The sequence below is a fragment of the Oncorhynchus nerka genome, linkage group LG22 (genome assembly GCF_034236695.1).
Source record: "Oncorhynchus nerka isolate Pitt River linkage group LG22, Oner_Uvic_2.0, whole genome shotgun sequence".
In the NCBI taxonomy this organism is placed as follows: Eukaryota; Metazoa; Chordata; class Actinopteri; order Salmoniformes; family Salmonidae; genus Oncorhynchus; species Oncorhynchus nerka.
In genome coordinates this window covers 47,472,122-47,492,546 of record NC_088417.1, presented here as the reverse complement: position 1 = coordinate 47,492,546, position 20,425 = coordinate 47,472,122, and the positions used below count along the sequence as shown (strand labels likewise).

The 20,425-nt window shown below is 41.9% G+C and overlaps 1 protein-coding gene across 1 annotated transcript; it reads right to left on the bottom strand.

The window, feature by feature from the left end:
- Positions 1 to 330: 330 nt before the first annotated feature.
- Positions 331 to 20,420, bottom strand: LOC115104622 (sodium- and chloride-dependent GABA transporter 2-like). The gene is made up of 14 exons (XM_029625980.2): positions 20,063 to 20,420; positions 19,599 to 19,733; positions 19,071 to 19,211; positions 18,146 to 18,233; positions 17,818 to 17,950; positions 14,909 to 15,043; positions 12,179 to 12,282; positions 11,295 to 11,419; positions 5,625 to 5,737; positions 5,203 to 5,340; positions 3,156 to 3,258; positions 2,924 to 3,024; positions 1,667 to 1,837; positions 331 to 1,215 (listed from the first exon to the last, which is right to left on the bottom strand). Exons 1-14 carry the CDS (start codon positions 20,256 to 20,258, stop codon positions 1,060 to 1,062), a joined length of 1,839 nt encoding a protein of 612 aa, XP_029481840.2. The 5' UTR covers positions 20,259 to 20,420; the 3' UTR covers positions 331 to 1,059.
- Between the last annotated feature and the right edge of the window lie 5 nt (positions 20,421 to 20,425).

Here is a 20,425-nt window from a genome sequence, read left to right as displayed (position 1 = left end):
TTTCATGTATCGCGATCCTTCATTAAAGATCATGAGTAACCACCACGCTGCATTTCGGTCCTCTCTTTATACAAACGAAGAACGCCATTACAACAGGTCTGTGAGAGCCAGAAATCTTGCTTGTCTGTAGGTGACCAAATACTTATTTTCCACCATAATTTGCAAATAAATTCATTAAAAATCTTACAATGTGATTTTCTGGATTTTTTTTCTCATTTTGTCTGTCATAGTTGAAGTGTACCTATGATGAAAATTACAGGCCTCTCTCATCTTTTTAAGTGGGAGAACTTGCACAATTGGTGGCTGACTAAATACTTTTTTGCCCCACTGTACATACTACAGAATATTTTAATTTTAGCATCCATTTAATCTGCAGCACATACACACAAACATATACACATGCACAGGCAATCACCCACGCATTGACATACACTTGTGTGCACACAGATAAACAAAGAGAAAATAGAAGAGGTCAAAACTAAATGAAGAGGAAGTGCTACTATAAAGTCTGATGTTTAAATTTTCCGATGTCATATGTGCTGAGTAAACCCAGATAATGTTTTTTCATATAATCTAATCCACCTAGATATATATGAGGTCAATTCTGATTTTCAGTTTTTCAAACCATCATTTCCCACACACATCTATAGTTACCTTGCTTAATTTGTTCTACAAAATGGGTTGCCTGTGTGCCGGTCTGTTTCTGCTCTCATGCCTAATGGAATTTTTGGCCTGAAAATGACAGCAATGGAGTTAACAAGAGCACTAACAGATTTGGAACCAGGTTACAAAAGGAGCACAATGTCCCATTGATGCATTGCAGTGCAGGTAAAGGCTGCATTCAGAGATGCTATACATGTTCTCCACATCACTCTGTATAGACAAACGTCAAACTAAAATCCAACAATGCATGTGTGGGCCAAGAGGGTGGCTGTTTCTGGATGGCGCCACTGCCGATGTGAAGACTAAGCACAAACAAACGTGTATTTTTTTGCATGTGCAAAACATTATACATTGGCACCGCCAATGGACTAAAGATTTACATCTCTCTGTGAGAGTTCACAGTGCGTCCTTATCTCCCACTGTGAAGGACAGAGGCTTCAGCTCCATGCTGGAGCTCATGACGTCAGAGGTCGCCAGATGAAGAGGGCCATCTGTTCTGCATGTGTGGTTCACGGGGAGGTCGTCTACAGGCCGACAGAGCACAGAGAATCGCTGAGAAGTATAAAGACAGTAAACTGATATTGTCGAACATGAGACGGGTGACAAATAGCTCATACAGATGGGAGAAAAGAAAACAACTTAAATTGAGGATCTGAAATAGCAGACCCAACTGAAAAAGTATTCACTGTTTCCATAAGTTTCAAGTTGTTGATTACAATTATTTATACTCCATGATAAGAAACAATGTATGTGTTAAGAATTTAATTGACAGCCCCAACATGTTTGTGTCATATTTGTGTAGCTTGACGAATCGCTATTACTGACATATCCAACTGGTTTAAGTTCTGTTCTGTTACAGATTTGGATCTTAATTTGACCCTGCAGGAAAATAAGCAGCAGGATCAGAATAGGAGCGCATGTGAAAGAATGGGACTATAAACTAGTCTAACCTAAACTAGACAAGCCTGTCTAAAGATGTTGAAATGTATTGACTTGAGCTCACCTGGCGCAGGGTTCCATTGCTGTTGGCCATTTTGTAGACCATCCATAGCGGGATGAAGGAGAGGGAGATAGTGGCAATGAACCAGCCAATGATGTTAGCCCAGACAGGATAAACATATGTGTTGCTGAACTTCAATGGTGAGTACTTGACTATGGAGAAGATGAAGGTAGCCTATGGTTTGGGAGAGAAAAGCAACTCATTACAACATGATATTAACACTCACGCTCTCAACATAGAGATCTGACATGAGGCAAGACCGTCTGCGTGTTAGAGAGAGAAGCAGAAAGAGAAACACAGAGAGTGAGGTGCTACAGAAAGCGAGACAAGACAGTGAGACAGTGTTTTGATTTATGAGGATCCCCATTAGCCGACGCCAATGGAGACAGCTAGTCTTACCGGGGTCCGACACGTAACGAAAAAGACATTACAGACAAAAGACTTTACAATTTACATACATTTAAAAACATTAACATGTAGTGTGTGTGTGTGAATCTATCAGCTACACATACATGTCAGTACATACACACAACAATTAGGTCACATGGGGGAGAGGCATTGTGCTGTGAGGTGTTACTCTGTTTTTTGAAACCAGGTTTTCTGTTTAAAGTAAACCTTGCGCTATATAAGATTGAAGGGAGTTCCATGCACTCATGGCTCTGTATAATACTGTACGTTGCATTTGTTCTGGACCTGGAGACTGTGAAAAGACCCCTGGCGGCATGTCTGGTGGGGTAAGTGTGCGTGTCAGCGCTGTGTGCTGTATGAATAATTGAATAAGATACTTTTTTTTTACCATTTCAAATTATTATTACTCAATTCTATAGTTTGGGTAACACCAATGATTTAAGTATGAAGGTAATGTCATCTAAAACAATAATCTGTTTCCATTACGTGGAACAGTGTTCAAAATTTATGTGGATTGAAGCAAATGTTTGATGAATTAACGATGAATAAAGGATATTGTAAATCATGCTAATATAACGTGTCTGTGTAAGCAGTATATAAGAGAACCAATGGGACTGCCCCGACAGAGCTCCTGACCGACCTGTACTATGGTGCACTACGTTTGTTGGAACCTCTCCAGCTTGCTGACAATACATAATTATTCATTTAATATTGACTTCAGCTGTCCCTGGTGTTGAATTTCCATGACAGTTGACTAGGCATACAATTTGGAATGAATGTTTCTTATAAAAACAAGAAGTGATATTGGCATGCATAGTATTAATATTAGCCCTTTGATTACTGAATCCTTACTGTGCACACTGTAGGAGTGATGTAGAGCCAGCAGTACTTCATCAAAGGCAGAGGTCTGTAGCCAATCATATCACTGATGTTACCATAGAAACGTTCAGCACCTATAGTTCAAGGGGGGCACGTCACAAAAAGTCACAAATCACCATTGGTTGAATTCCCTATTGCCTTCAGACAGATGCCGTTATTCTAAAGTGAGTACGTTGCTATGACCTATAGGCAGTGTACGACTCACCATAGACCCAGGCGATGCAGACAGACTGACAAATGGCCAGCAGTAGCAGGGTGGTCCCACTGCACACATGGTGGTCTAGCAGCTGAAGCAGGTACATCCCTCCCTGGAGTAAAAACAAAACCTTGTCATGACTTTACCCACACCAAACACAACACTTCAACATACCCAATGTTTTTTTTTGTTTGTTACGTTACAGGTTTATTCTAAAATGTATTAAAAAAAAATTTAAATCCTCATTAATCTACACACAATACCACATAATGATAGTGAAAACAGGTTTAGACATTTTTGCTAATTTATTCAAATAAAAACAGAAATATCTTATTTACATAAGGATTCAGACCCTTTGCTATGAGATTCGAAATTGAGCTCAGGTGGACCCTGTTTCCATTGATCATCCTTGAGATGTTTTTACAACTTGATTGGAGTCCACCTGTGGTAAATTCAATTGATTGGACATGATTTGGAAAGGCACACACCTGTCTATATAAGGTCCCACAGTTGACAGTGCAAAAACTAAGCCATGAGGTCGAAGGTTGTCCGTAGAGCTTCGAGACAGGATTGTTTCAAAGCACAGATCTGGGAAGGGTACCAACACACTTCTGGAGTATTGAAAGTCCCAAAGAACACAGTGGCCTCCATCATTCTTAAATGGAACAAGTTTGGAACCACCAAGACACTTTCTAGAGCTGGCCGTGGAGTTCCTCCGTGGAGATGGGAGAACCTTCCAGAAGGACAACCTTTTCTGCATCATTCCACCAAGCAGGCCTTTATGGTAGAGTGGCCAGACAGAAGATACTCCTCAGTAAAAAGGCACATGACAGCCTGCTTGGAGTTTGCCAAAAGGCACGTAAAGGACTCTCAGACCATGAGAAACAAAATTCTCTGGTCTGATGAAACCAAGATTGAACTCTTTGGCCTGAATGCCAAGCGTCACGTCTGGAGAAAACCTGGCACCATCCCTACGGTCAAGCATGGGGGTCACAGCATCATGCTGTGGATAAGTTTTTCAGCGGCAAGGAGTGGGAGCCTAGTCAGGATCGAGGGGAAGATGAACAGAGCAAAGTACAGAGTTCCTTTGATGTAAACCTGCTCCAGAGCGCTCAGGTCCTCAGACTAGGACGAAGGTTCACCTTCCAACAGGACAACGACCCTAAGCACAAAGCCCAGACAATGCAGGTGTGGTTTCCGGAAAGGTCTCCAAATGTCCTTGAGTGGCCAAGCCAGAGCCTGGACTTTGAATATCTCTGGAGACCTAACAATAGCTGTGCAGCAATGCTCCACATCCAACCTGACAGAGCTTGAGAGGATCTGCAGAGAAGAATGTGAGAAACTCCCAAAATACAGGTGTCCGCGCTTGTAGCGTCATACCCAAGAAGACTCAAGGCGTAATCGCTGCCAAAGGTGCTTCAACAAAGTATTTTTTATTCACCTTTATTTAACCAGGTAGGCTAGTTGAGAACAAGTTCTCATTTGCAACTGCGACCTGGCCAAGATAAAGCATAGCAGTGTGAACAGACAACACAGAGTTACACATGGAGTAAACAATTAACAAGTCAATAACACAGTAGAAAAAAAGGGGAGTCTGAGTAAAGTGTCTGAATACTTACTGTATAAAAATGTGATATTTCAGTTTTTTAAATTTAGAATTAATATGTAAAATTTCTAAACCTGTTTTTGCTTTGTCACTATGGGGTATTGTGTGTAGATTGAGGGGAAAAAATCTATTTAATACATTTTAGAATAAGGTAACATAACAAAATGTGGAACAAGTCAAGGGACTTGAATACTTAGCGACTGCATTGTACCTATACACACTTATAGTCACTACTCGCAAACCTTATATACCAACCAACAACATGTGTGGGTGTATGAATACAGTTTGGGCATGTTCAGGAACAAGACCTGTCAAGGGCCTGTGTCTTGGATCAGTTTATGATCCCCAGATCAGCACTCCTTCTCTGAGACACTTTATGAATACGACCCCTGGTAAAACACCGGGCACTAGTCATAGACTAACAGTATGGGTGATGCATTGGTCTCTTACCTCTGTGACCAGGGCAAGCCCCAGTATGAAGCCTATTGTGCAGATAGCCAGCAACAGCAGCTCTCTCCTGAACTCACGGCGCAGATAGGTAGGGAACAGATCCACAACAGATGTCATCAAACACTCCAGCCCAACAAACTAGAGAGGGAGAGGGGAGAAATATAGGGAGAGCGAGATTAGATGTATAGTTTGAGTTTATGTCCGTTATGGTCAATTCCATTTCAATTAAAGACAAACTTACATTTTCTCCTTAAAATGTAAACACATTGAAACAAAATACAATTGGAGTTGACTTCAGTCCTGAATTGAAACAAAATTTAAGCCCAGACCTGTTAAGCCACGTTTGACAAACAGTTGACAATGACTAAGTTCATGCTGTTAGAAAAAGCTTCAGTGTGCATGGGAGAAAGAGGGATACTTACCTGGCTATCCAGACCCAGAAGGATGATCATGATGAAGAAACAGGCAGACCAGATCTGAGACATGGGCATCATGGCTACTGCTCGAGGGTACACAATAAATGCCAGCCCAGGACCTGTACAAAGATAGGAACACTGACTGAGTACACTCAATCACTGCACACTGTGCAATTTGTGTCACTACAGTGCACGCTGACTACACATAACTGCACACACTGACTGAACACATGGCCTAAACCTGACCTCACCCTTGACTGGCCTCGCCCAACATGTACATGTAACGTACACACACACACACATGCATGTAGGCATGCTCACTAGGGATGAATGGCGGGAACCCGGTTGCCAAGATTTACAGATATTAACCACCCAAAACCATTTTCTTCTCCCGGGAAAAATAACTGCGAGAAACTGGTAAAATATAATTATTTATATGAACAGCATGACGTGAAATTGAACTGTTAAAATATAAATCTGGCTTCTCTACGGCCTTCTCTCTGCTTAATGCATGATGAATCATCAACGCACAGGTTGGGACAGCCTATCAACGCACAGACAGCCTATCTCAGTGTAGAACGCAGTTCACAATGCATGTAGGTAGACCTATCATCTCATCATGGTAACTTTTTTTATTTTGACAGGTAGCCTATGATACAGTAATATAATGCATAATAAGCTGTCACGAACGTCATCAGGGAAATGACCGGACCAAGGTGCAGCGTGGTGAGCGTACATTTGTCTTTATTATGAATGTCGCCAACAAGAAACAACAAAAAAAACTACCGTGAAGCTTACTAGGGCTATACAGGCCACTAACAAAGTCAACTACCCACAACTAAGGTGGAAAAAGGGCTGCCTAAGTATGATTCCCAATCAGAGACAACGATAGACAGCTGTCCCTGATTGAGAACCATACAGCCAAAACATAGAAACAGAAAACATAGAAATAAAGAAACTAGAATGCCCACCCTAGTCACACCCTGGCCTAACAAAAATAGAGAATAAAAGCCTCTCTATGGCCAGGGTGTGACATAAATTTCTAATGTATAGCCTCTGTCTCTGGCGCAATACGCACGCACATGTGCTCCGCTGGCCTCTCTCCTTAAAAAACGCTCCTTAGCTCTTGGAGTCCCATGCAGGAAAAGCTAGACTAGAATAGCTTGCTGGACATTCTTTTTTTTTTAGCATTTCTTGAATATTCGAAGAGGGACGCAAGCTCTTGTTTGCTGAATGTAAATACAGCAGCCAATAGAACTCTCGGGTAGTTTAAAAGAAGAGGGAACCCGCGATGGCGGTAGGCTATAATAACAGTTATTTATTCAGACCCATAACCTTTCAATCTTTGTGAAGAGAAGTGAAAACCTTCTGCATCTCATCCTAGTCCTATATTATTCAAGGATGTCACTAGAATTATGCAGATAAGAACAAAATGTATTTCATTTAACTGTTGAAAGCAAGGAAGGCATGAAGCAACACTAGAGAGAGAAAAAGGAGGTCGGCTAATAACATTGGAGGAAATATTATGAAAGGTGTATATGAGTCAGCCTACTAATTATACAAATAGGCTCCATTATATTTCAAAATTAAAATTACATTTGCTAGCCTATACTTGTAATTTTGTAAACCACATGAGCTGCACCAGAATCACATGTTCTTTCCGTTCTTTTTAATGGTTTTAAACGAGGTGTGTAATTCCAGTCCATATAATACAGTATAATACATTACAGTAATACAGTTCACACTAAAAATGATCAGCCAACTGGAGCTTGTTAAATGTTTTTAACCAAGAGAGCATACTGCTAGCTCCATCTATGGGCTTTTATGTTTTTTTTATGGGGTTTTTCTAGGCTTAATGTGCACTAGCCAATATAACATATACAGTATGTATTGGATAATGGCACAATCATTTGGGCTTTTTTGGGCTTGGGCTCATGAAATGTCTTTAATGTAGGGCTCATGAAATGTCTTTAATGTAGGGCTCATCAGGCTCAGGTAGCATCAGGATAAAGTGTTTGATCAAAGCTCTAATCAAAGGGCTCCCGAATGGTGCAGCGGTCTAAGGCACTGCATCGCAGTGCTAGAGGCATCACTACAGACCCTGGCTCGATCTCGGGCTGTATCACAACCGGCCGTGATCGGGAGTCCCATAGGGCGGCGCACAATTCGCCCAGCATCATCCGGGTTAGGGGAGGGTATGGCTGGAGGGGTTTACTTGGTTCTTTACTTGGTTCATCATGCTCTAGAGACTCCTTGTTTCGGGCAGGGTGCCTGCAGGCTTACTTACGTCATCAGGTGAACAGTGTTTCCTCCGACACATTGGGTGTCTGGCTTCTGGGTTAAGCAGGCAGGTGTTAAGAAGTGTGGTTTTGCGGGTCATGTTTCGGAGGACGCACGACTCAACCTTCACCTCTCGAGCCTGTTGGAGTTTAATTTACATATGTATTCAGACCCTTTACTCTGTACTTTGTTGAGGCATCTTTGGCAGTGATTACAGCCTTGAGTGTTCTTGGGTATGACCCTACAAGCTTGGCATACTTGTATTTGGGGAGTTTCTCCCATTCTTCTCTGCAGTTCCTCTCAAGCTCTGTCAGGTTGGATGTGGAGCGTCACTGCACAGCTATTTTCAGGTCTCTCCAGAGATGTTTGATCGGGTTCAAGTCCGGGCTCTGGCTGGGCCACTCAAGGACATTCAGAGACTTCAAAGCCACTCCTGCATTGTCTTGGCTGTGTGCTTAGTGTCGTTTTCATGCTGGAAGATGAATCTTCATCTGAGGTCCTGAGCGCTCTGGAGCAGGTTTTCATCAAGGATCTCTCTGTACTTTGCTCCATCTTTGCCTGAATCCTGACTAGGCTCCCAGTCCCTGCCGCTGAATAACATCCCCACAGCATGATGCTGCCACCACCATGCTTCATCGTAGGGATGGTGCCAGGTTTCCTCCAGATGTGGTGCTTGGCATTCAGGCCAAAGAGTTCAATCTTGGTTTCATCAGACCAGATAATCTTGTTTCTCATGGTCTGAGAATCTTTAGGTGCCTTTTGGCAAACTAAAAGGGGGCTGTCATGTGCCATTTACTGAGGAGTGGCTTCTGTCTGGCCACTCTACCATAAAGGCCTGGTTGGTAGCTAGAGAGATGGTTGTCCTTCTGGAAGGTTATCCCATCTCCACGGAGGAATTCTAGAGCTCTGTCAAAGTGACATTTGGGTTCTTGGTCACCTACCTGACCATGGCACTTCTCCCCCGATTGCTCAGTTTGGATGGGCGTCCAGCTCTTGGAAGAGTCTTGGTGGTTCCAAACTTCTTCCATTTAAGAATGATGGAGGCCACTGTGTTCTTGGGGACCTTCAATGATGCAGAAACGTTTAGGTACCCTTCCCCAGACCTCTGCCTCGACACAATCCTGTCGCTGAGCTCTACGGACAATTCCTTTGACCTCATGGCTTAGTTGACATGCACTGTCAACTAAGAGACCTTATATAGACAGGTGTGTGCCTTTCCAAATCATATCCAGTCAATTTAAATTACCACAGAAGGACTCCAATGAAGTTGTAGAAACATGTCAAGGATGATCAATGGAAGCAGGATGCACCTTACCTCAATTTCGAGTCTCATAGCAAAGAGTCTGAATCCATTTTAGAAAAAGGCTGTAACAATACAAAATATGGAAAAAGTAAAGGTGTCTGAATTCTTTCCGAAGTCACTGCATATGCTTCATAATGCTTTTGAATTACACTTCCGGTTTGAGGGAAATACCTTGGAGAAAAGGGATTTATTCCCGGGATGGAACATTTGTAAAATAACGGGAAATATTTAACTCTAATGGGCACACACAAATGGACAATTTTTTTTGTTAAGTGTATTGTGGAAATATTATCCTCAGAAATGATATACTGTATGTCCAATTTGTTACACAAATGGCTCAGTAAACAAACACACTGTCACATCCTGACCTTAGTTCCTTTTTAATGTCTCTATTTTAGTTTGGTCAGGGCGTGAGTTGGGGTGGGCATTCTATGTGTTCTATGTTTTTGTATTTCTGTGTTTGGCCTGGTATGGTTCCCAATCAGAGGCAGCTGTTTATGGTTGTCTCTGATTGAGAACCATACTTCGGCAGCCTGTTTTCCCCACTATGATTTGTGGGTAGTTGTTTTCTGTCTCTGTGTCTGCCAGACAGAACTGTTTCGTTTTCATTCTTCTCTTGTTATTTTGTTTTTGTGTTCAGTTTAAATAAATATTAACATGGACACGTACCACGCTGCTTATTGGTCTGATCCTTCCTACTCCTCCTCAGAAGAGGAGGAAAACCATTACACACACGTGACCCGTTTCAGGAAGCTAGGCATATGTCACACGTCACTAATTCACAGGAGAGGCATTTGAACGTAATTCTTTTTTATTATTTATCAAAATAAGTTTTTTGGCAGAACTACCTTTTGGCACATGTGAACTTTCATGTGCCTTAATAACAAACCTGAATGCCATCTGTAATACAAATAAAATTATTAAATTACGAGTCTAATTTTGCTAGAAAGTCACTTTAATTGCAAGTTAAAGCATACTGTTCACTAACTAGCGAACATAGCTCGCTGGCTCGCTAGCTAACGTTACGTGTATGATCTGTGTTGTCATTTTATTTGTATCTCAGAAATCCATTGGCATTGCTAGTTATAGCCTAATGTTAGCCAGCTAGCTACATGACCCATCAAGTTAGCCAGGTGTGTCTGGGGGTGATTACGGCCATCTATTGTATTTCATGAACGTGTCTAGACAATAGTGTCCCATCCAGTTAGCTAGATGTGGCTGGGGGGTGCCTATAGCAATTATTTATGACACTATTTAAGCATCTTCTAATAATGATAAAATATTTATACAATATTTTTATCTGGACACTTTCTATTTTTGATATTGCTAAAATGCATATATGCAAGTAACAATTTCACTGTACCGCTTACAGCTTCTGTATCCTGTGCATGTGACAAATAAACTTCGATTTTATTTGATATAGTGTGTGTTTACTAGAAACGGTAATGTGAAGAACAACATGACCTGCACCAAAGTCAGATTAGGATATAGGCCAAGGACTATATAAAGTGCATTTGTTCCTGGAGTTTTTCCTTATTGTAGGCTCTTTCACCACTTTTAGTCTTGAAATCTTTGGTTGTTTACTACACTACCTTACTCACTCTGTTTAGCACATGGCCTGACATGTGAATCCTTAAAGAGATGGGTGGAGCTAAGGCTTAAGAGGGTGTGAACGATGCTGAATAGGTGTAGACAAAGAAGAGCTCTCCAGTAGGTGTACCAAAAACATTCAAGAGCCATTTTCTCAAAAATGGGGTTACAAATCAATCTACTTTCAAAGCAGAATTACTTTCCCATTGTTCCTCAACTGTTGTGTATGATATGCCATTTTGTAGCTCTGAGTTTCCAACCATTTCAAATGTTGCTACATAAGACCAAATCGAGGTGGTCGGTCACATATAGAAACCAAATAAACGTTTTTTATTTAAAGAAGATTACTTACTATAAGAAGTTTTCACAGTCATTGTGGATGAATTTGGTGTGAACTATCTGTGACCTTTGGCTTTTACGGCATTATGATCTTCTATGGAATAATGTCAAACATTCTAATGGTAAAATCCATCTTTCTTGTCTGTTACAGTATCAACGTTTACCTGACTCAGCCACCTCTTCAATGGACACCCCCTGTTCATAGGTCATGAAGCCCAAAACAGAGAAGATTGCGAAGCCTGACACGATGCTGGTGCCACTGTTTAGAAGACACAGGTAAAAACAGTCCCTGGGGAAAAAAATACCAAATGACATGTTAGGGGAAATAGTGATCTATCTTTGGCCTGGTGCTGGCCGATGCTGGTGCCACTGTTTAGAAGACACAGGTAAAAACAGTCCCTGGGGAAAAAAATACCAAATGACATGTTAGGGGAAATAGTGATCTATCTTTTATAACTGAGTGATTCCCAAAGTCTCTTAATCCTATAAATCTGCAGTATTTATTTTTAGTCAGTGTCAAGCAGTCAGACTGGGGGTGGGTTTCACTGACACTCCGGAGACCATAGAGTTGGAAAGAGGGCACACTCCTTATCTTTGTATGTATTGCTTCTGTGAGAGCATGGGCAGCTTTAAGGTTGGTGATTTACTGCCACCTGTAGTGCAGGAATGTTTATTATTGTTTTTATTTTTTAAATATTTTTTTACCTTTAGGCAAGTCAGTTAAGAACAAATTCTCATTTTCAATGACGGCCTAGGAACAGTGGGTTAACTGCCTGTTCAGGGGCAGAACGACAGATTTGTACCTTATCAGCTCGGGGGTTTGAACTTGCAACCTTCCGGTTACTAGTCCAACACTCTAACCACTAGGCTACCCTGCCGCCCCAGAAGTCATTGGCTGATCCCTCCTACTGACCTGTGATCCCACATAGGAAGTCCCACCCGGTTGACTACTTTAAAATGCTGAAATACTTCAATGGTGCTGCCCATACTAAAAAAGTGAGGTTTGTGGCATGTGTGTCCTCTATACATCCCTATGCCAATGACTCACTTGTAGCAGTCGTTGTTGTAACTGTTGTAGCTGCCCAGGGATGTGAGAAAGCCCAAGCTGATAGCATAGGAGAAGAAAATCTGTGTGCCTGCATCCATCCACACCTTAGATGGGATGAATAGCATATTACACATAACATTCAATTCATGGAGATATTATGATTCTTGTTTGTGTGTGTGTGTGTGTGTGTGTGTGTGTGTGTGTGTGTGTGTGTGTGTGTGTGTGTGCGTGCGTGCGTGCGTGCGTGCGTGCGTGCGTGCGTGCGTGCGTGCGTGCGTGCGTGCGTGTGTGTGTGTGTTGAGCCGGCAAAGGCTTGACATCGAAAGTCTGGGTGACGCCACCAAACGGCAACACCTCCAGTCTGTTCTCAGTGCAAAACTGCCCAAAGAATATGAGGATACTGAAACACAGTGGAGCATGACCAAGTCCACCATCCTCAACACCTGCAAGAACACCCTAATGATGAAGAAGGACTCAGAAATTGAACAGCTCATTAACACCAAGCGGAGAACCTCCTGCGCCTGGCAAAACGACATCAACTGCAGAGCCAGAAGAGAAGTTCACGCCATGGGGAAGAAGGAACTAAAGAACACCGGGTAAGGGAACTAAAGAACAAATGGACAGGAAAGGCGTTGGAGATCCAGCAACTAGCAGACTCTGGAGATTCCGGGGGCTTTTTCGACTCCATGAAGGTGGTATGTGGACCCAGTTACTGTTAACTCGAAATGACACAACGACAAGGTTCCAGTTTAACAAGGTTTACTAAACCGTATGAACACCACCAAAGGTCGCCATTACACTCGAGGCTAAGTCCATCAACGACTAGACTTCCTGCGCATGCGCACTCTTGACTGAACGATAGCATCGTAATAACAGAAATATTGGGATACTTAAAACATGAACTTAACAGTTACCGCGGCCTAAACCCAATCCCCTCCAAAGGTGGGCCAAAGCTGCTAAAGGATGACGAATCCATCCAATCCCATTGGAAAGACTACTTCAAAGAGCTCCTCAACAGAAAAACAACGGTTGAGAGGGCAGTTGAGAGTGAAGCACAAAGGAGGACATGGGATTTCTACCCAGCCTGCAGGAGTTGCAAGATGCCATCAGGAAGACGAGGAACAACAAGGCCGCTGGTCCTGATAGGATTCCAGAGAAAATCCTAAAGGAAGGCGGGCCAGATCTCCTAGATCACATACAGGACATGCCTTGCTCTTTAAGATCTAGGAAAAGGAGGAAATCCCTGCAGAACTCAGGGACAGCCTAATCATCACAATTTTTTGGTGGACAAGAGGGAGGCATCTCCCTCATGTCCACCACCAGAAAAACACTTTCCCGCATACTGGGCAACTGACTCCTTTCCCTGTCAGAAGAAATCCTCCCAGATTGTCAGTGTGGCTTTCGCCCAACAAAGTCACCAATGGACACGATTTTTCACTGCGTGGCAAATGCAAGAAGCAACCACCGTAAAGACCTTACAAAAGCCATTGACTCTGTGAACCATCATGCTGATTATGTTAAAAAAAGAATTCTGCCCTGACAAATTCACCAGAATACTGCAGCTGATGTATGACATGTCAGCAACAGTGCTCAGTAACAATGCAAAATTCCAGCATCATTGCACCCACCCTTTCCACTAACTTCATCGCTGCCATCCTCCACCTCACAGGCCACAATCTGCCTCAGTGAGTCTAAATGCTGTACAGAATAGACGGCAGACTCTTCAACCTTAAAGGCCCAAAATGCAGTAGTTTTTTTTTACTGTATGTCAATATCAAATAATTTATGGGTAACAATTAAGTACCTTACTGTAATAGTTTAATTAAAATTGACAAAAATAGCTTTTTTAGCAAAGAGCTATTTCTCAAGCAAGAATTTTGCTAGGACTGTCTGGGAGTGGTCTGAGTGAGGAAGGGGGAACTTAATACGATATGTTATTTGCATAGATGTATAGAACCCTCTTTGTTATTGGTCTATTAACCATCACCATGCAAACCGAAACTAACGCCCATTCAAACAGAAGGTCCTGTGTAGTATGTATTGTATTTTCAACCAGCAACTACCAGGAAATAACACTGACACAACTGGTTAATACACCACCATCTAAGCTGTGCCAGTGGAGCATTCTCAAGACAAGCGCACAAAACACCAGTTTCCTGGAGGTGGCCCGAACACGAAGAGCATCACTACCACCCAAAACCAGCTCAGATGGACTGACCATTTTGTCAGGATGCCCAACTCCTGCCTCCAGAAACAGGTGCTGTACTCACAACTAAACTAAGGGAAGAGTCCCCTGGGCGGACAAAATAAGCGGTACGAGGATAACATCAAAACAAACCTGAAAAAGTGCCATCAAGACATATCCCAGTTGGGATCACACTGTAAAAAGACAGGTCGACAATGGAGGAAAACTCTCCATGAGGGAGAAGCACTTATGAAGATCTTCGCCGTGCAGCATATGACAAGCGGCAACATCGAAAGAAGAACATTTCCATCAAGAAGGCCCAACCACCATCCACCACCACTACTCAACCCTGCCCACACAGCACCAAAATGTGCGGCTCCCGGATTGGCATTTTCAGCCATCTGAAGACCCACAAGCAGGATCCACCAGGAGAACAATCATACTCGACCCCGAGTGATCGCCGGTGATGATGATGATGATGATTATAATGATGGTGTGTGTGTTTCTGTGTGTGTAGTGTATCAAGCCATGTACTGTTGGTCTACCTGTGGGTCTGTGAGGCGAGAGATGTCAGGGTAAATGTAAAAGATGATGCCGTCTATGGCTCCAGGTAGAGTGACACCGCGGATCAGCAGGACCAGGAGCATGGCATATGGGAATGTGGCCGTAAAGTAAGCAGCCTGACAGGAGAGATAACAGAAATAACTTAGTACAGTGTAATCTACACAACCCTGTCAGTTTGTAGAGGGAGTTATTGTCATATTGAATTGGTGGAGACTATCTGCAGTCAGAGTGAAGTCATTGAGTAAGACAACAAGTCATAATGTGCACTATTATAGATAAACTTACGGATATGTACAATGCTGTGCCAAGAAATCAGTACAAAATGAACACAGCACAGACTTATATGAAAGACCTGTTGATAGAAAAGCAGTATAGCTCACAGAATACATTTTCTCAAAGAAAAAAAAGCTCAACAACAAATCTCAGGATCTTTAATGTTGAGGTGATATGGTTTTCTCAGTGACTTAAAGGGTGAGTTAAAACCCAGCAAACATATTGGCCTTTTAGGCTGCCCACATTGGGCCAATGCGCCTTTGCTATTTAAAAGGAATGTGTTTATTTATTACAATTTAGTTCAATGCATGAATGGCATACTTTTCAATTCTTAAAAGGTATTTTTTAGGGAGCGAGATACATTGAACTCAGAAAGACAAACAAGTTGTTAATATCATACATATATTTTTTACAAAAGAAACGGTTTAGTTTCTCATATGTCACATGCACAAAAAAATTGGGCATCACACAACAAAACACAAACTGGAACAACACACTCAGTTACGGTTGCACAAAAATAATTACTTGCAAACCATGCCCCCAAATCTTCCAATGAGCCCCTCTTCTAGCTGGGCTTTGTATGAAGTATTTTAGTATTTTATTAGGATTCCCATACGGAACTCCAGAGAGGACAGACAGTGCATTCCGAAAGTATTCAGACCCCTTGACTTTTTCCATATTTTGTTACATTACAGCCTTATTCTAAAATGGATCAAATGTATTAATCTACCCCATAATAACAAAGCATAAACAGGATTTTAGACATATTTGCAAATGTTTAAAAAAATAAAAAACAGAAATACCTTACTTACAAAATGCAAAATCCCGTGTCATGTCGAGATGATTTATTTCATGATCACGACATTAAAGCTGTTTTATCGAGATCACAAGATCATTTTCTCATGATCACGGCTTAACAAAAGTTGTTTTGTCGAGATCATGAGATTAACTCTATCAATAGGAGTAAACGCATTGACGATAGATTGACAATATGGCTAAGGCGGCAGAGACAACGGTGTATCAGGGCGTATGTTTTTATTGATTGCTACACTAAGGGTTGGTGCATTTAATGCTAACACCATGCCTTCATTTGTATTTGGCAGTCATTGTCAGTTTATAAATTAAAATGTCAGCACGCTAAATGTCCCTTACCTCGAGCTAAGAGCACTTGCGGCATCTAAGCCTTCATGGGGCATTTATGTTTTGTGGACAATGTAAATATTATCCACAAAACAATGTGTCCCTTATAATTATATACATATCAGTTATGCAAGCTAACAACTAGCATAGATAACAAGCTAGCTTGCTAGCTAACTAGCTAACAAGCTGGCTCGCAAGACTAGACAAGTTAGCTGCATTGTTCTTTGCATGTGATTGACTATGGTCTTGGGGGCGGTACGCAGCCTGGGAGAAGGAGATGCCTGTCATGCATCGTTCAGGGCTATATTGCGAGTAATGCAGCCGCAGGGCTCCTTGCTCGATTATGTCGTGTTTGTGCATCTGAACAAATGAAAAGATGAATCATGGTACTTTTGTTTTGTGGTGATCACAAGAAAAAACAAATTGTGATTTCGACAAAATAACTTTTGTTATGTCGTGATCGTGAACTATTTTTAAATATTTTTTATACGTCCTCTCTGGACATATGAACGCAGCCGCTACTCAAACTGGGTTCCACACAAAACATAAAACATGACATAATACAGAACAGTAATAGACAATAACAACTTAAGGACAAAACGGCATAGATTTAAAATAAGAATACTTACTTTCATACACTTACACAAAACCTCTGGAGATAATAACAGCTCAGCACAAAACTTCATTTAAAATCAGAATTCACACTTTCATGCACTTAAGTCTAACATTCCATGCTTAATAACGCTACATTACACATACATCCTCTTTTGTTCATCGTAATATGTTTCAGATTCCACCCAGTGGGTCATAGTGGGTCTCTCATAGTGGGTCTCTCATAGTGGGTCTCTCATAGTGGGTCTCTCATGCTGGTGGAGTTGTTTATTAAAAAAAGGAACAGATATTCACACGGGATTGGAGCTGTTCACACAGTGAATGGAGTACCATGCATACGTCGCCTCGGCAATCGTGACAGCCTTCACTTTTCATTATGTGTTACAGCCACCGCCAGTCACAGTGTGTTCTCTTATGGTGATATGTAACTGAGTGGAGCTGAACAGACTCTTAGTGGAGCTGACCACTCACACCGGGGCAGAGCCATTCATAAAAAGAACAGGGTCCATGTTGGGCTGATGTGTGATTGGTGTGGGCTAATCAGTATCGGTTGGTGTGGGCTAGCCCATATTGGGTTGGTGTGGGCTTGGCGTGGGCTAGCTCGTGCCCAAATAATACCCACATGGGGCTAATTGGGTCATGTTTGCTGGGAAGGTACAAGCAGGGGGCTCAAGGACATCAGTTGCATCAGTTACTGCACATACAAAATACGTAGATAAAACGTAGATAAAAAAATAACCATACCACATTCTAACCAGTAGATGTAGTAGTTACAATAGTGTGATACTGGATATCACACACAATACCACTGTGGAAATAGAGTGGGGATGTTCATAGAGGTCAGTTAGTATTAATTGATTCTCACCTTGCCTGTGGACTTAATTCCCTTCCAGACACAGAAGTAACAGATGACCCAGGTGAGAAGGAGACACAGCGCCAGCTCCCATCTGATGTTGCCCATCTCCTCGATCCCCCCGGAAATGTTCAGCACCCTGCGCCTGTGTGTGAGTGAGTGAGTGAGTGAGTGAGTGAGTGAGTGAGTGAGTGAGTGAGTGAGTGAGTGAGTGAGTGAGTGAGTGAGTGAGTGAGTGAGTGAGTGAGAGAGAGTGAGGAAGGGGGAACTTAATACGAGAGTGAAGGTTTGGGAATCCTGCGCAACACGTCACATGCGTAAAGTAAGGGGGGCTGCTTACTCCCAAAACTCCATGACTGGTAGTGTGGTATTCTGTCTTGATGTCAGGTTGGTGCTGCGATTCTGCTTGCTGTCGTCCATGCATGAGTCTAGGGCAGACAAGTTGATTTGGTACATGTAACACACATTGGAAATTGACAATTAAACTTTTTGATTGACCCTCCTTACATTGTACCTCCCCATATCATGGTATAGTATTACAAGATATAGTTTGGTAAAAAAAAAAATAGTTCACAAACTTTAAGGCCTGGTACTAAATCATCCTTGTTTTGGCAATAGTTAATGGTAATGAGATAACACGTTTTTTGTTTTTAAATGGTGTAATAAAATAACGGTACAACAGCTTAAACTTTAATAAACAAATGTAATAATCACAAAGGAATGGTCCACCTAATTCACTTTGGTTAACTGCCAGTTATGGCCCCTCTCTGTTGTTAATTAATGTTGTACACTGGTAACTCAAACTCTTTGACCCCTCCCCATGCCTCTTATGACCTCTCCCCATGCCTTGTTTTATTTATTTTTATTTCACCTTTATTTAACTAGGCAAGTCAGTTAAGAACAAATTCTTATTAACAACGTCGGCCTACCAAAAGGCAAAATGCCTCCTGTGGGGATGGGGGCTGGGAATGAAAAGAAATATAAATTAAATAAACATATAGGACAAAACAGACATCACAACAAGAGAGATAACACAACACTACATAAAGAGAGACCTAAGACAACAACATAGCATGGCAGCAACACATGACAACAGCATGGTAGCAACACAACATGACAACAACATGTTAGCAACACAACATGGTAGCAGCACAACATGGTAGCAGCACAAACGTTATTGGGCACAGACAACAGCACAAAGGGCAAGAAGATAGAGACAACAATACATCACGCAAAGCAGCCACAACTGTCAGTGAGTCTCTTACCAGTGTTCCACCAGTTTCCGCAGCTTGCCCAGGGTAGCTCTGCACTGAAGGAGGAGAAGAGATAGAAAAAGGCCCATGCCAAGATCACAATGTAGGAGATGGCACTGAATGAGATGACAAGGTTACAGGTGTAGCCCATACCTGTGGAAAAGAACATGTTTTAGCACTCCGCACCATTTTAATACAGATTGTGAAAATCTTAATTGTCCCAAAATGGTTGTAGCGGTACATATATTTAATAAAAACGTACAAATAGATTAAATGTAGGGTTTAACTTGTCCAAAACCAACACTGTAGTTCGTGTGCTATACTTTCTACTGTTCATACAATGGATATAATAAGTTGTACGTCATTCATTGGGGTCCTGACTTGGGAAACCTGTGCATAGGTTAGGCATTTTCTTGAGCACCGATGGGCCTTTGTGGGTAAATGACAGAATAGTTAGGATAACTAGAAAATAAGAATAGTTAGGATAACTAGAAAATAAGTATTTGATGTTTCCCCATGCGCCAACATAAAAAGGTTTACCCTCAAATAGCGGACACATCTTCCTCCAACATGTTATTCCTCCCTGGCTGGTGTATTGTCCCAGAGAAGTCTCCAGGAAGAATAGCGGGATCCCGCACGTCACCAAGAACAAAACATATGGAATGAAGAACACACCTGCCAGACACGAAAAATCAGCTCAATCAAGATATGCGCCAATGTCACTGTTAACGAAATTACGCACAGTGTATCAAATGCATTGCTCTAATGCGATCCAATGACCGACGTTTGGACAACATCAGAGTTTTACTGGTTTCCACTAGTTACCACAGCCACAAAGTCCAAATTGGCTTCCCATAAAAACTCATGAAACTGAAATGTGCTTTTTGGTCTTAATTTAAGTTTAGAGTTAGGTTTAACATGAGATTTTAAGAAGATAAATTGTAGAAATAGGTGGGGTTATGAATTTGTGGCTGTGGTAACAGGTGACAACCGTTTTCACTCACCCCCTCCGTTTTTGTAACACAAGTAAGGGAATCTCCACACGTTTCCAGGTCCAATTATAGCTCCCATCACCGTTAAAATATACTCGGCTTTACTCCCCCAGTTTCCCCGCGCTTCCAGCTCCTTTAGTTTTGCTTGGCCATTGGCTGTGCTGGGCATCATTTGCAGTTTGGGGTCTTTCTTCTCGTTGTAGTTCATGGTGGTACCCGATACTTTTTAGGATGCGTAAGTCAAGTTTTCCTTGGATTTGAGAAGTTGTAGCTGACGTTGGCACTGTCGGAAGGCTATATAGACAGGATATGTGTGTAAACCAAACCCACCAATCCTGTCCTAAATGGGGTCAAGGGTGGGATTAGAGGAAAACT